Source organism: Festucalex cinctus, chromosome 18, assembly GCF_051991245.1.
Source record: "Festucalex cinctus isolate MCC-2025b chromosome 18, RoL_Fcin_1.0, whole genome shotgun sequence".
Taxonomy (NCBI): Eukaryota; Metazoa; Chordata; class Actinopteri; order Syngnathiformes; family Syngnathidae; genus Festucalex; species Festucalex cinctus.
Window position 1 is genome coordinate 10297546 of NC_135428.1, and position 12188 is coordinate 10309733.

General features: G+C 39.8%; 1 protein-coding gene and 1 pseudogene across 2 annotated transcripts; one reads left to right on the plus strand and one right to left on the minus strand.

Moving 5' to 3' along the window:
* Window positions 1–45: 45 nt before the first annotated feature.
* On the plus strand, window positions 46–4176 carry fdxacb1 (ferredoxin-fold anticodon binding domain containing 1). The gene is made up of 5 exons (XM_077505074.1): window positions 46–543; window positions 643–799; window positions 1393–1596; window positions 1702–1860; window positions 2744–4176. The coding sequence occupies exons 1-5, from the start codon at window positions 372–374 to the stop codon at window positions 3894–3896; spliced, it is 1845 nt and encodes a 614-aa protein (XP_077361200.1). The 5' UTR covers window positions 46–371; the 3' UTR covers window positions 3897–4176.
* Window positions 4177–4230: 54 nt separating this feature from the next.
* LOC144006298 (ribonucleoside-diphosphate reductase large subunit-like) lies at window positions 4231–12022 on the minus strand (annotated as a pseudogene). The gene is made up of 18 exons (XR_013279772.1): window positions 11535–12022; window positions 11164–11252; window positions 10898–11075; window positions 10745–10818; window positions 9680–9739; window positions 9563–9602; window positions 9336–9498; window positions 9122–9263; window positions 8948–9031; window positions 8091–8252; window positions 6792–6871; window positions 6514–6721; window positions 6288–6449; window positions 5927–6003; window positions 5736–5865; window positions 5545–5640; window positions 4879–5067; window positions 4231–4805 (listed from the first exon to the last, which is right to left on the minus strand). The product of XR_013279772.1 is annotated as a ribonucleoside-diphosphate reductase large subunit-like (transcript).
* Between the last annotated feature and the right edge of the window lie 166 nt (window positions 12023–12188).

Below are 12188 nucleotides of genomic sequence, written 5' to 3' on the forward strand. Positions count from 1 at the left end.
TATACGATTTATTTAGTATTAATTTAAAATTTAGGAATATAATGTTAAAATATTGGTTTGGTCGGACTATATAGTTGAAACACGGTAGACCCACGCAGGCTGTACTGTAGGTGAGATTAATCTTGAGCTTTCGTGTCCTTCTGATCGGCACCGTAAATCACGAGAAGGTCAGACCGTTTTAGCTACAAGACGGGAAAACTTGTTTTAATCTCTAAAACATCGCCCAAAACACCTGTTAATGAAGTCTGTTTAAAAACGGACTCCCACGCGCGTTTCTTTTACGACAAGAAGGGGAGAATACTTTTTAGAAACCTGTAGGGTCTTTTTTTTTTCTTTATTTATCTTTGGAATCCACCACTTAATTAGTAGAAATGTCTAGCCCACTGTCAATATTGCTGGTGGGAGAAGGGAACTTCTCGTTTTCGGCTGCTTTGTGTCGCTCACCATCTGCGGTGAGCGTCACCGCCACTTGTCTGCAGCAGCAGGAGGAAGCACTGCGGCAGGAAGGCGCATTCAATAACGTGCAGACTATCAAGGACTCTGGTGAGGATTTAGATTTAGATTTTGGATCGCCGGGCTTCTTAAATTACTGCAGTACTGATTTGTTGCATGTTGTATTTTGTTATATCTTTCTTTTTCCAGGTGGAAGGGTGCTCTTCGAGGTTGACAGCACAAAGCTCGGAGTATGTGCATCCCTGCAAGGACATTTGTTCGACCGTGTGGTCTTTAACTTCCCACACTGCGGGAGAAAGAGTGGCGTGAAAAAGAACAGGCAACTTCTCAAAGAGTTTTTTCTCAGGTAAAATTGGATGCCAACGAGGGAAACCAATTTTGATCGAGGTTTTACAGCCAGATGTGCTTATTTTTGGTTAAGATTTTCAGGAAAGACTATTAGAACACCTGAACTTTACTTGAGGTTCATCAGAGGAACTTTAACTCATTGACTGCCATTGACGGAAAAAGACGTCAAATAATGCATTTTTGCTGGGCTGGCAGCGAATGTGTTAAACACAATGTGCCAATATATTTTGTGATTATATTGCAGCATCATTTTTTCCTTTTTTCTTTTTTTAAGGAAAATTTTGCTTAAAAATCCGTCAATTTTGGTTACATCTCATCTTAACTCATTGACTGCCATTGACGGAAAAAGACGTCAAATAATGCATTTTTGCTGGGCTGGCAGTGAATGTGTTAAATGGTGGCTCCCATTTCTATGAGTTTAAATAATGGTTAATTCTGAACACACAACCCATAGATAGATCGATAGATAGATATGAAAACATTAAGTATGGTGGCAAATGAGGGTGCTAAAGGGCGAACCCCCACTCTATATTTATTCAAACGCTTATCCAACTCCATCCAAATGTCCCTTTTGTGTCATTACTCCTCCAGTTGCGTTGAGGTTTTAGCCAAAGACGGGGAAGTTCACGTTTCCCTGTGCAACGGACAGGGCGGGACGCCGGCCGACCAGCCCAGGCGAGAGCGGCACAACAGCTGGCAGGTGGTCGCCATGGCAGCAGAGGCACACCTCGTCCTCAGTGATGTCCGATCTTTCGAGAGCGACAAATATCAGAGCTACAAGTGCACAGGATACAGGTAAGGCATAAAGGAGAGTGTTTAAACAGGGAGGTTGTTTATTGAAAGTGGGATTGGATGTTTTTAATTTCAGAGGTCTTTTTTTTTTTTTTTTTTTTCCCACAGGAGTCAAGATAAAGGATTCCATTTGGAGAATGCTTTGCTGCACGTGTTTACTCGCAGCACCCCTTTCAGCTGCCCAAAAGTCTTTCAAATGGAAGAAACTGTGGAAGGAGAAAAGGTCCAGTTCAACATACCAGCAGAGCTCAGTGATTACACGTCCCGGTATTATAAGATGAACACTCTCTCTCATATTTTCTGTCGAGTGTGTGTGCATGTTAGAAGGATTTCGTTTAAAGTAACAGATTTTGATGACACACTCTTAAAAACAATTGGGTCAAATTAAAAAGAAAGTGGGTCAAGAAGGGATTGACCCAAATGCTCGGGTTAATCAGTTAATCAAAAAGTTGGGTTAAATTAATATTTCAGAAAACCCCCAAAAATGTTGTTTAAAAAAATAAAAAATAAAAAGTCCCAAATGTTTTTGTTTTGTTTTGTTTTTTTGTTCAATTTTTGGTTGTCAAAATGAGGACACTATATATAGTTGGGTCAAAAACAACTATGTGAAAAAAAAACTAAACCAAAACAGTACTTGGGTAAATTTGACCCTTTTTTTGGGGGGGTGGGGGGTGTTGTACAAAACGAGATCAATTTGACTTTTTTTTTTGTTTGTTTGTTTGTTTTGTTTTTTATAAAATGACCAATTTTTGGAAGGTTTGTATTTAATAGCCCCAAAAATTGGTTCAACTTGACCCTAGTAGTGGATCAGTCCATTTGTGACCCAAATTGTTGTTTTTTATCCAAAAACCAACAGTAATTCATTTGATGCAATTTTTGGATTTAAAGGAATAAAAAGTTGGGACGCCCCCAAATCTGGGTTTGTTTTGTAGGTTATTAATTTGACCCAACTTTTTGGTTTATAGAACCCGAAATGTTGGACTGGTCCTTTTTTGACCCAATTTAAGTTATTTTATTTTACCTGTTTTTAGAATGAATTTTGTCTAATTAATTTTTGTTATCAAACTTAATTGAGTGTTAGATAATCACACAAAGACACAATCTGTTAATATCTGCAATAATAATTTGTTTACTGTCTGCTTTCTTTTAGGGACTTCCTCACCTCTGATTCGATCCATCCCGTCAAATTGGTGCAAGATTTTCTTCTCGCAAGTCTACAGGAAAAGTGGGCGGTGTCCATGATGACAGAGACCCTTCCCCTCCTCCTCACGGCCAAGCAGTTGCATTTGTGCTGCCCTGACATCGACCGCACACTGTTCTACTGGATTCACGCCTGTCAGAAAGGGCTCAACTGTGAGGCTTGCACATCCGCAGATGAGTTGGGGGGTGAGGTTAGAGGGCCTTGTGTTATCTCAAAGCAAGCGGACGCGATAAGGTCATTATGCTCTCCTGATGTTGACCTTGAGGGGGAAACTGCTCTTTATGTGTTGCGTCCCTCACTGCGCCCCCTGGTGGAGGCCCTTGTTGCTAAGAAAGACGAGCCAGAAATGGAAAATGAGCATGTTCAAAGAATGAACCAGGAGCATGGTGGACACTGGAATGGTGTGCCAAGTTTGCTGTTTGGCATCAGTGGTCTGGTGTTCCGAAATGTTCCGATCAACCAGTGGGCTCTTCCTGCTTTCCACGAGCTCCTCTTGACTGGTGTTCTCCCTAAAAAGTACGAGCCAGTAAAAGTTCTTGAGCAAACTTTGGGAACGCTGCTAGCACCCTATGGCGTCTCCACGGTGACCAAGCAGGAAGGTCTGCATCTCATGGCGCAGCCAATGGGTCTCATCGGTAAAGTAATCGCAAATAACACCAGCGACGTCAGCCTCCTCAACGTGACCGTGTCTTTAAATCTGGACCTCCTCGCCGCGCTCACGTTCTCACTCCCAGACTGGCGTCTGCTCTGGTCAAACGACCCGCGCTTCTCGCAACAGTTTGTGGCGCGGCCGACGCCCGGGACACCTTTCATCGCATGCTCGCTGTTTCCTGAGCTTTTCAGCTTTGACGTCAGCTTTTGGACAGGGACGGCGTGGGAGGAGATGAAATTCCACGCGCTGGTCCGAGAGGCCTCCTGCGGGACAGTGGCGCGTGTTAAACTCATCGATAAGTTCTCACATCCGGACCTGAGCCAGACCAGCTACTGCTACAGACTGGTTTACCATTCACACGCACACGCATTGTCACACACGCAAGCCCTCCAGTTCCACAAGCGCTTGGAGTCGTTGTTGTCCTCATGTTTGGAAGTCACAATCAGGTAGCAGCTAGTGTTACTCGGTTTGGCTGCTAATTTATTTTAACTACCGGAAAATTATGATCTTAATGTAAGTCAAATGTTGTGTACAATCTTTTCAATAATTTAGACTGAACAAGCGTCATTGATCAAGGGAACATTTTCAATTAGAAGAATCTCACTATTATTGTTTGTGATGCATACGTGATGATGTCAAACATTGGAAAGAAAATTAAAGATGTCATTTAAATAAAATGTACGGCCTGAAATTATAAAAACTGAAATAAACCTAAGGATATTGCAGGTCACGTTCTGCTCCCACGAGGTCGCACTTATTAATCAACTGAAGCATGTCCACATGGTAATTTGCATCATGTTTATTTAAATGCCTGAGTGACGTCACATTGGAAAAACAAGCAAACAGCTTTTGCAAAAACACATAACATACAACTTAAATGACAATAACTTCAAATTTGATTACTGCATATCATCCCAATCCATTGCTTTATGTAATCACAATTAATCCGATCAAATCCGTAAATGTATATTGGTTTTATTAAGAATGTGTTTTATTAAGTGTATTAGAATACACTGAAGGATCAGAACAGGTCAAACTATTTCCTCTTCTTAGGTACAAATAATTACATTTTGAAAATATTCCTAGTTGTTATATTTATTATTATTTTACTGCCGAGTAAAAATGAGCGCTAAATTTTTGCACCAACTCCTGAGTAAGTGCCAAATTTCAGTATGTCATTTAAGCGGCTGTCAGTTGTCTTCATTAGTGAGCGAACATGCCGTGGCCGGAATGGTGCACTTCTTGCTCTTCTTCTCCTTCGAGCTCTGCGGATTTTCTTTTCATGCTGCTTCTCCCTTGACGCTGGATGGGATTGGCAGCAGGCTTTGTCTTCAGGTAGTACATGCCTGTTTTGAGGCCCTGCACGCCAAAACAAGTGGATTAGTTTACAGTGGACAAACTTTGGGGATGCGTTCGCTTCGGTATGACTCACCAACTTCCAGCCGTGGAAGTGCATTTCGCTCACTTTGTCGTAGCTGGGCCCAGCAATATGGATGTTGAGCGATTGGCTCTGGTCGATGAAAGCGCCGCGTTGCGCCGCCATTTCCAGAACAGTCTTTTCGGGGATTTCCCACGCAGTTCGATACAAATTCTTCAGATCTGCTGGGATTTCCTCGATGGCCTATGTCAACGTGAGAGTGACTGAGTGAGTGATCAGTATAAAGTATGTGATTGTGTTCACTTGTTCAATTCACAATTCATTTATTTTTAACTCATTCAGTGCCTTATAATTTTTAGAGCGGGGATAGATGGGGAGAATCTGATTATGCTCCACTGTAAATGTCAAACTTGGAAACAACTTTACTGATGCCCAACCACCGGTAGATGACATCATTTCCCCATTTTATACAAAATAAACACAGTTTCCAAGTCCATGGGAGTAATATCTGTATTTTGTACAGCCTACATTTTTTCTGCTGTCAATTATAAAAGAACGGGACGAGGCAAAAATTGTCATTTGGTCAATTCAGTTGATATATAATTATTGAACGTAATATCGCGTGGGTATTGAAAATTTTGAAATGTTCTAAAATGGCTGGCAGTGACTGAAAACTACGGGATTGATCAGAGAAAACAGATCAGGTTACGTGACCGTTACCTGGATGGAGCCGTCGTGAGCGAAAAGTTTGTCTTTCATCCTGTCGCTCCACAGGCCTCTCTCTGTCAGATCCTTGACGAGGTAAGGATTAATACTCTGGCCAAAAGGGAAAAGCAGCCCAAAAACTGAATAGGTGAAAAAAAATTGCAAATAGGTGAATTCATGAATATTGAACCATGAATATTGCTTACCTGAAACTTCTCTGAGAGCAGCTTGTGGGTGTAGATGTTGCTGGGTTCAAGAGACTGATTGCTCCCAAGGATCACAGCAGTGGCAGATGCAGGCATACATGCTAAAAGCAGGCTATTTTTAACACCATGCCTGAAAGAAACAGCGGAGTCATTGCAGGACTGTGATGAGTCACAATATCAGGATTATGTACCTGGATATTTTGTCCTTTAAGGCTCCCCAGTTCCACAAAAAAGTCGGCCTTTTGTTCCACATGTCATACTGAAGAATCTGCAAAACAAGAAACAAAAAAATACATGTCGTAACTGGCCCTGACTGATTAATTGGATGATAATAGCTGTTTTTGTTTTTTTTGCTGATTTAAAGTTATTTTTTTTAACAGCACAAAACAAATAACAGCATCCAAACATTCCAATACAAAATAACTCGGCTAAAGACGACCCCGATTCCGAGTGTGCGACGACGAGTGTTGGAGCACTCCGCCTACAGAAAGTAACATCAAGTTCAGCACTAAACACAGGGATGATACTGATAATTGATTTAGATCAGTGTACCTTGGTCTCAGGGTAGGCATTGAGGTCAATGATCTTGTTGAGGTCCCTGACAATGACTTTTGTAACGTTTGCAAGCCGTTTGAACTTGAAGTCATACGTCTTGTCTGGCTTGATGTACATATTATTATTTAAGGCTATGCAAGCCAGGTTACACGCTGCATTCTGGATGCGAGAAAATTTGTTACACATCAAATCACAACCAAGATTTAAAAAATGGCCATGATACCTCATTGTTGCTGGTATACTGCACAAGTCCAGCGCAGAAGCCGCTGGATTTGATGGTCCCCAATTTTTTCAAGTTACTTTTCTTGCTGCATGAGTCTTTATAGAGCATGTAAGGCATCCCGGTTTCAATCTGCGATTCGATAATGGCCCGCCACAAGTCTTGAGCCTTCACCACACGCTTTTTGGCAAGCCCATCAACATTCTCATATCTGAGGAACATTTATTAAGTATGTTGGTACTGCAGAAATCTGTTGTTGATAAATTGAAATTTTCTCCCACCTTATGTAGAGCTGCTCAAACGCTTGTCCCGAGCAGTCGTCCAAGCCGGGACATTCACTGGGGCACAAGAGGGTCCAGTCCTAAAACAGGAAGGTGTACGTAACTTTAGAATCAAATGAAGTCTTTGTCTGCCAGCGCCGCCGCCGGGAATTGCCGAAAACTACGCTTTTAATGGGAATTTACAGAGTAAAACCTTGCCAAGCTGTGGTCTGAGTTTTAAAATGATCCTGTACTGTAATGACTAACTATGGCCATTAGATGGCAGTGACGTGACTGTTATTTTTCAACCCACCCCAATGTATAGAGTTCCATGAGTGCCAAAAATATGTCTTTGCGCCTATGTCTTATGTCTATGGCCGTGTGACGTGACATATGTTTGTGTTTATCGAATGATGAACGGTCCTTGTGTCCATGCTATGTGTATATGTACATGTCCATGATGGGTGTACGTGTACGTGTATATGCTACTTGCATATGTACATGTCTATGCTATGTGTATATGCTAATGTATATGCTAGTTGCATATGTACGTGTATATGCTAGTTGCATATGCTAGGTGTCTATGTACGTGTATATGCTAGTTGCATATGTGCGTGTCTATGCTTTGTGTATATGCTAATGCATGTGCTAGTTGCATATGTGCGTGTCTATGCTTTGTGTATATGCTAATGCATGTGCTAGTTGCATATGTACGTTTCTATGCTAGTTGCTTATGCTAGGTGTCTATGTATTTGTACATGCTAGTTGCATATGTACGTGTCTATGTTATGTGTATATGCTAATGCGTATGTACGTGTCTATACTAGTTGATTATGCTAGGTGTCTATGTACGTGTATATGCTAGTTGCATATGTGCGTGTCTATGCTTTGTGTATATGCTAATGCATGTGCTAGTTGCATATGTGCGTGTCTATGCTTTGTGTATATGCTAATGCATGTGCTAGTTGCATATGTACGTTTCTATGCTAGTTGCTTATGCTAGGTGTCTATGTATTTGTACATGCTAGTTGCATATGTACGTGTCTATGTTATGTGTATATGCTAATGCGTATGTACGTGTCTATACTAGTTGATTATGCTAGGTGTCTATGTACGTGTATATGCTAGTTGCATATGTGCGTGTATATACTATGTGTATATGCTCTCTGTGTTTGCATAGTCCCAACACACAATTTTCTGTGGGCCTTGACACATAAGTCAAAATGCTCTAAATCAGCTGTTACTATGAGGTGATCTTTTCTGAAAATGGCTGGCAATCACAGAGTTAATAAGAATTATGTAAAAATATCTTTTACGAACCTGATTTCTCTGCACTCGTTCCATGAAGAGGTCTGGGATCCACAAAGCATAAAACAGGTATTGGAGCCTCCCCTCTTCATTACCTGCGCCATTTTTCAACTTCAGGAAATCAAATATCTCTGCATGCCATGGCTCTAAATACACAGTGATAACTCCGGGGCCCTAGAGAAATGAAAGCAGAACATTTTGGAACAGTTAACCAGATTTATTGGCATATTAGAAAATTTGAATACTGTGATAAAGTCCATTATTTTCTGTAATGCAATTAAATAAGCAAAAATGCCATACATTCTGGATTCATTACAAATCAACTGAAATATTGCAAGCTGATGTCATGTCGCCATAGGCGGGCCAGCCGATGCTTTTATTTTGTTGGATCATTTCCTTTTTATTTTGAAATCACTAACCACCCTCTCACCTCAGGTCGCTTGCCTTTCCTCCCGCTCCGGAGAGCTTTTTGTTATTCCCTGTGCCCTGAGCCTGTTTTCCTCCCCAGCGGAGCGTCCTGAGGTGATTTTGTGTTTGGAGAAAATAAACTGCAGCCTTTGAGGCCTACTCTCACCCTGCGTCTGAGTCCTACCTTCCTCGTCGTGTCAGCCTACAGTTTAAGTAGGTTTTATCAGACATTAGATTGCAGGTGTCAAACTGGCGGTGCCTCCATAAGCAATCCACGCATGTGAAAAATCTGTACCAAAATTCAATTTCCCAGGAACTTCAACAAAATTGAACACATTTTTATCCTTGACTTCTGATTTCAAAACTAGTAGGTGATTAAACGTTATCTGAGTGAAAACTGCAACCACAATTTGGCCTTCAAAAATGAGTTTGACACCACTGCATTCGATGTCTGTCCTGACCTTGTTGCTTTCTTGGTCCCTATTGCTTGCCATGTTGTTGTAAAAACGCAGCTCAGAAATCAGCCCTTGAGAAGTCTTACGTTTCTGAAATGAAAATAGTATTATTTTTTTTTCAATATAATACATAATTGTTGAAGTTCCTTGATTGTGTATATTGGTGGGTCAAACACTCACCTTACTACTGTAAGAACCAGTAGTGCTAATGCCGCTCACGGCCAATCCGATGCCTTGTGCTGAAGCCGAGACGAAGCCACAAAGGTTCAGTGTATTATAGAGATCATTGATGTCATCATTTTACATCGTTAGCGCAAATGAACTGTAAAAAAAAAAAATACAAATAAATTCAACAACATTTTTGGGTTGCTGCCTTAATCACACTTTTCCTTACCTGGGAGGATGTGGCACGTTGGTACCAGAATTAATTAGAGTGGGAGAGGCATGCATGAACAATTTCTGTGACAGCAGTTGATAAGTCTCAATGGCGGCATCAATGTCAATTTTGTGAATACCAACCGCCACTCTCATAAACATGTGTTGTGGTCTCTCGTAAACTGCAAAAATATAACTTTGTTATTAATGAAAAGCAAATAGCCTCATTTGAAAAACAGTCCTCACCTTTGCCGTAGATTTTCAACAGGTATGATTGCTCAAGAGTCTACAGGCAGAAGATGAAAGTTAGCTCCAAAGGTTGGATTGAGAGATATTTCTTGTAATTAACCAGCAAATATTCACCTTAAAAGCAATGTAGTCGAAGGCGAAGTCGCGCTCGTAATCAATGGCAGAGTCAAGAGGCTGGGAAATTAATCAATCAATCAATCTGAGAGTATTACTGACAAGGGAATAAAGAAAGTTTGAGAATGATCAGAATAATCAATGTGAATGTAAACATTTTAACATAACATAAGGATAGGGAAGAAGTGCATGGTATTGAATATCAGTAATATTACAAGATAAAAAAAAAAAAACTGTTTACAAGAATCACTGTAATTTCATTACAATAAATTTGTAATACAGTATTTGTAAGAATGAAGATGGAATTTCTCAGTAAGTGCAAATCATCAATCATCACATTCACACAAAATGTACGGCATTAAATCCTGACAAATTAAAATAAAAAAGTAACATTATTTCATTATTTTAAATTCCGTTTTCTTCTTGAAAAACTTGTCTACTCTCAGAATATCAGCCAATTTATTGGTAAATATATCAATTAAAGTATTATTACACATATTTCATGTAAAATTAAATTTATTCTTCAAACATTTAATATTTTGCCTTCATCTTGAATATATACAGTAACTATTTTTTACAGCAACTTTCTTTTAATATTTAGATGTATTCGTTGCGACCCTCAAGCATAATTCATAGGGGTGTGCCAAAAAATCGATTCATAAAAGAATCGAGATTCTCATTTATTAATCGAATCGATATTAATATCCAAAAATCGATTTGATTTAAATTAGAAATGAAGAAGAAGCGGAAAAGGCAGTTGTAGCCCACATGTTTTTGTGGAAAAAGGCACTTACAATAGAAAATTAATAAATGTTTAAACAAAAAACAAAACAAAACAAAAAAAGACACTTTAATGTCTCTATTTGTCATTTTGTCTTGCAAAGCAGACTGGAGTAGATCATGACAATGTTGTGCATATCTGTAAATTGAAGCAGAAATCATTTGTCAATCAAATAAGTTTGAATCGAAAATCGCTTGCATCGAGAATCGAAAATCGATTCTGAATCGAATCGTGAGACAGTCAAAGATTCCCAGCCCTAATAATTCATCAGCAGAATAACCTACTTCCTTGTTTGCCTGCACAATCTCATGTATCTCCTCCGTGATACAACCGGCGTAGTACAGGTCATTCATCACATCTTCAAAGGGAAAAAAAGAAAAAGAGATGAATATTTAATATTAAGCTTGTCTTCACGGTGGCTGCTGTGTGCAACTTACCACTGAAGGGTTCGTTCGTCTCCTTGTGCAGAATGGATGCAGAAATTTGACCCGCGAGCATGCCATAGTCAGGGTGTTTGCTCATCAGCTTGGCTGCGGACTGAACTAAGCGATTGTCCAACTCCACAGTGGTCACTAGGTCGGGCAAACCGTTCAACAACAAAACCAAAATTCGGACCTACACACACACACACACGGACTTCAAGTTTAATAAACAAATACGGTATAACATTGTCGTACTTACGGTAATTATTCTTTTAACTTACAGGATCCACAAAATTAAGGTGGTTGTTTGTGCAAAGATCCTGGATGCGAGCTAGGATTATATTAACGTTGATTTCCTCTGTGTTCCCGTCTGGAGGGAAAAATAATGAGGAAAATAATTAGAAGCCAGTTGTGTTGGCTAATATATGTGCCGCCCGGCCAAACACCTCAATGGTTAATTGTTAGCACCTCAAATCAGGAAGTATAAACAATGCACTATAAAAAGACCAGATGAACAAATTATTTTTTTCTTTTTATTTTTTTTACAAAAACAATGGAAGGCATGGCAAAGAGGGAGTAAAAGAGATAGATAGATAGATAGATAGATAGATACTCAAAGTTACGAACGTTTAATATAAAACCAAACCGTTACTTCGTTTGATGACCTTCATCGTAGTTGTCTCGAATATGGCTCAAAGTTGAAGTATTTTTCACGAGACCAAAGGAACGTTCGCGGCCTGAGAGCTGCTTCCTCTTAGTTATCTCAAATTTGGCTCAAAATTGAAGTATTTTCACGAGAGCAAATTAACGTTCGCGGTCACCAGCGTGCCAACAACCTGTCCGCTTTGTGTTTATGAACAAATTTACGTAAATCCGTGACGTAAATCGGTGAAAATCCCCTAAAAAGCCACTTGTCAGCGTTTGATTTGTTCAAACGTCAAACGAGACACGACAGTATAGCGTGATTAGGTGTGCCCATATTGCTTACATGCTCAACAAGAGACTTTGAGCCAAAATTATGACAAATGTAAGTTCAGTGCATCGTACAATATATGCAATAAAACAAAGAAGGGCGTATTAAACAATAAAAGTTTGTAAACAAACTTGTTTCATACAAAAATTGTAAATTTGCTCAACACGGTGAAAACAACGAACAAACGCAAACACACAATGCATTACGTAAACTGCAGTCCTGTACATAGTCATTTGTTTACAATAAATAAAATACTTGAAGTGATCTGTATGCTTGTGTTTTGGATCCCATTCACTGTTGTTGCAGTATTTAAATTCCTACAACACAAATCAG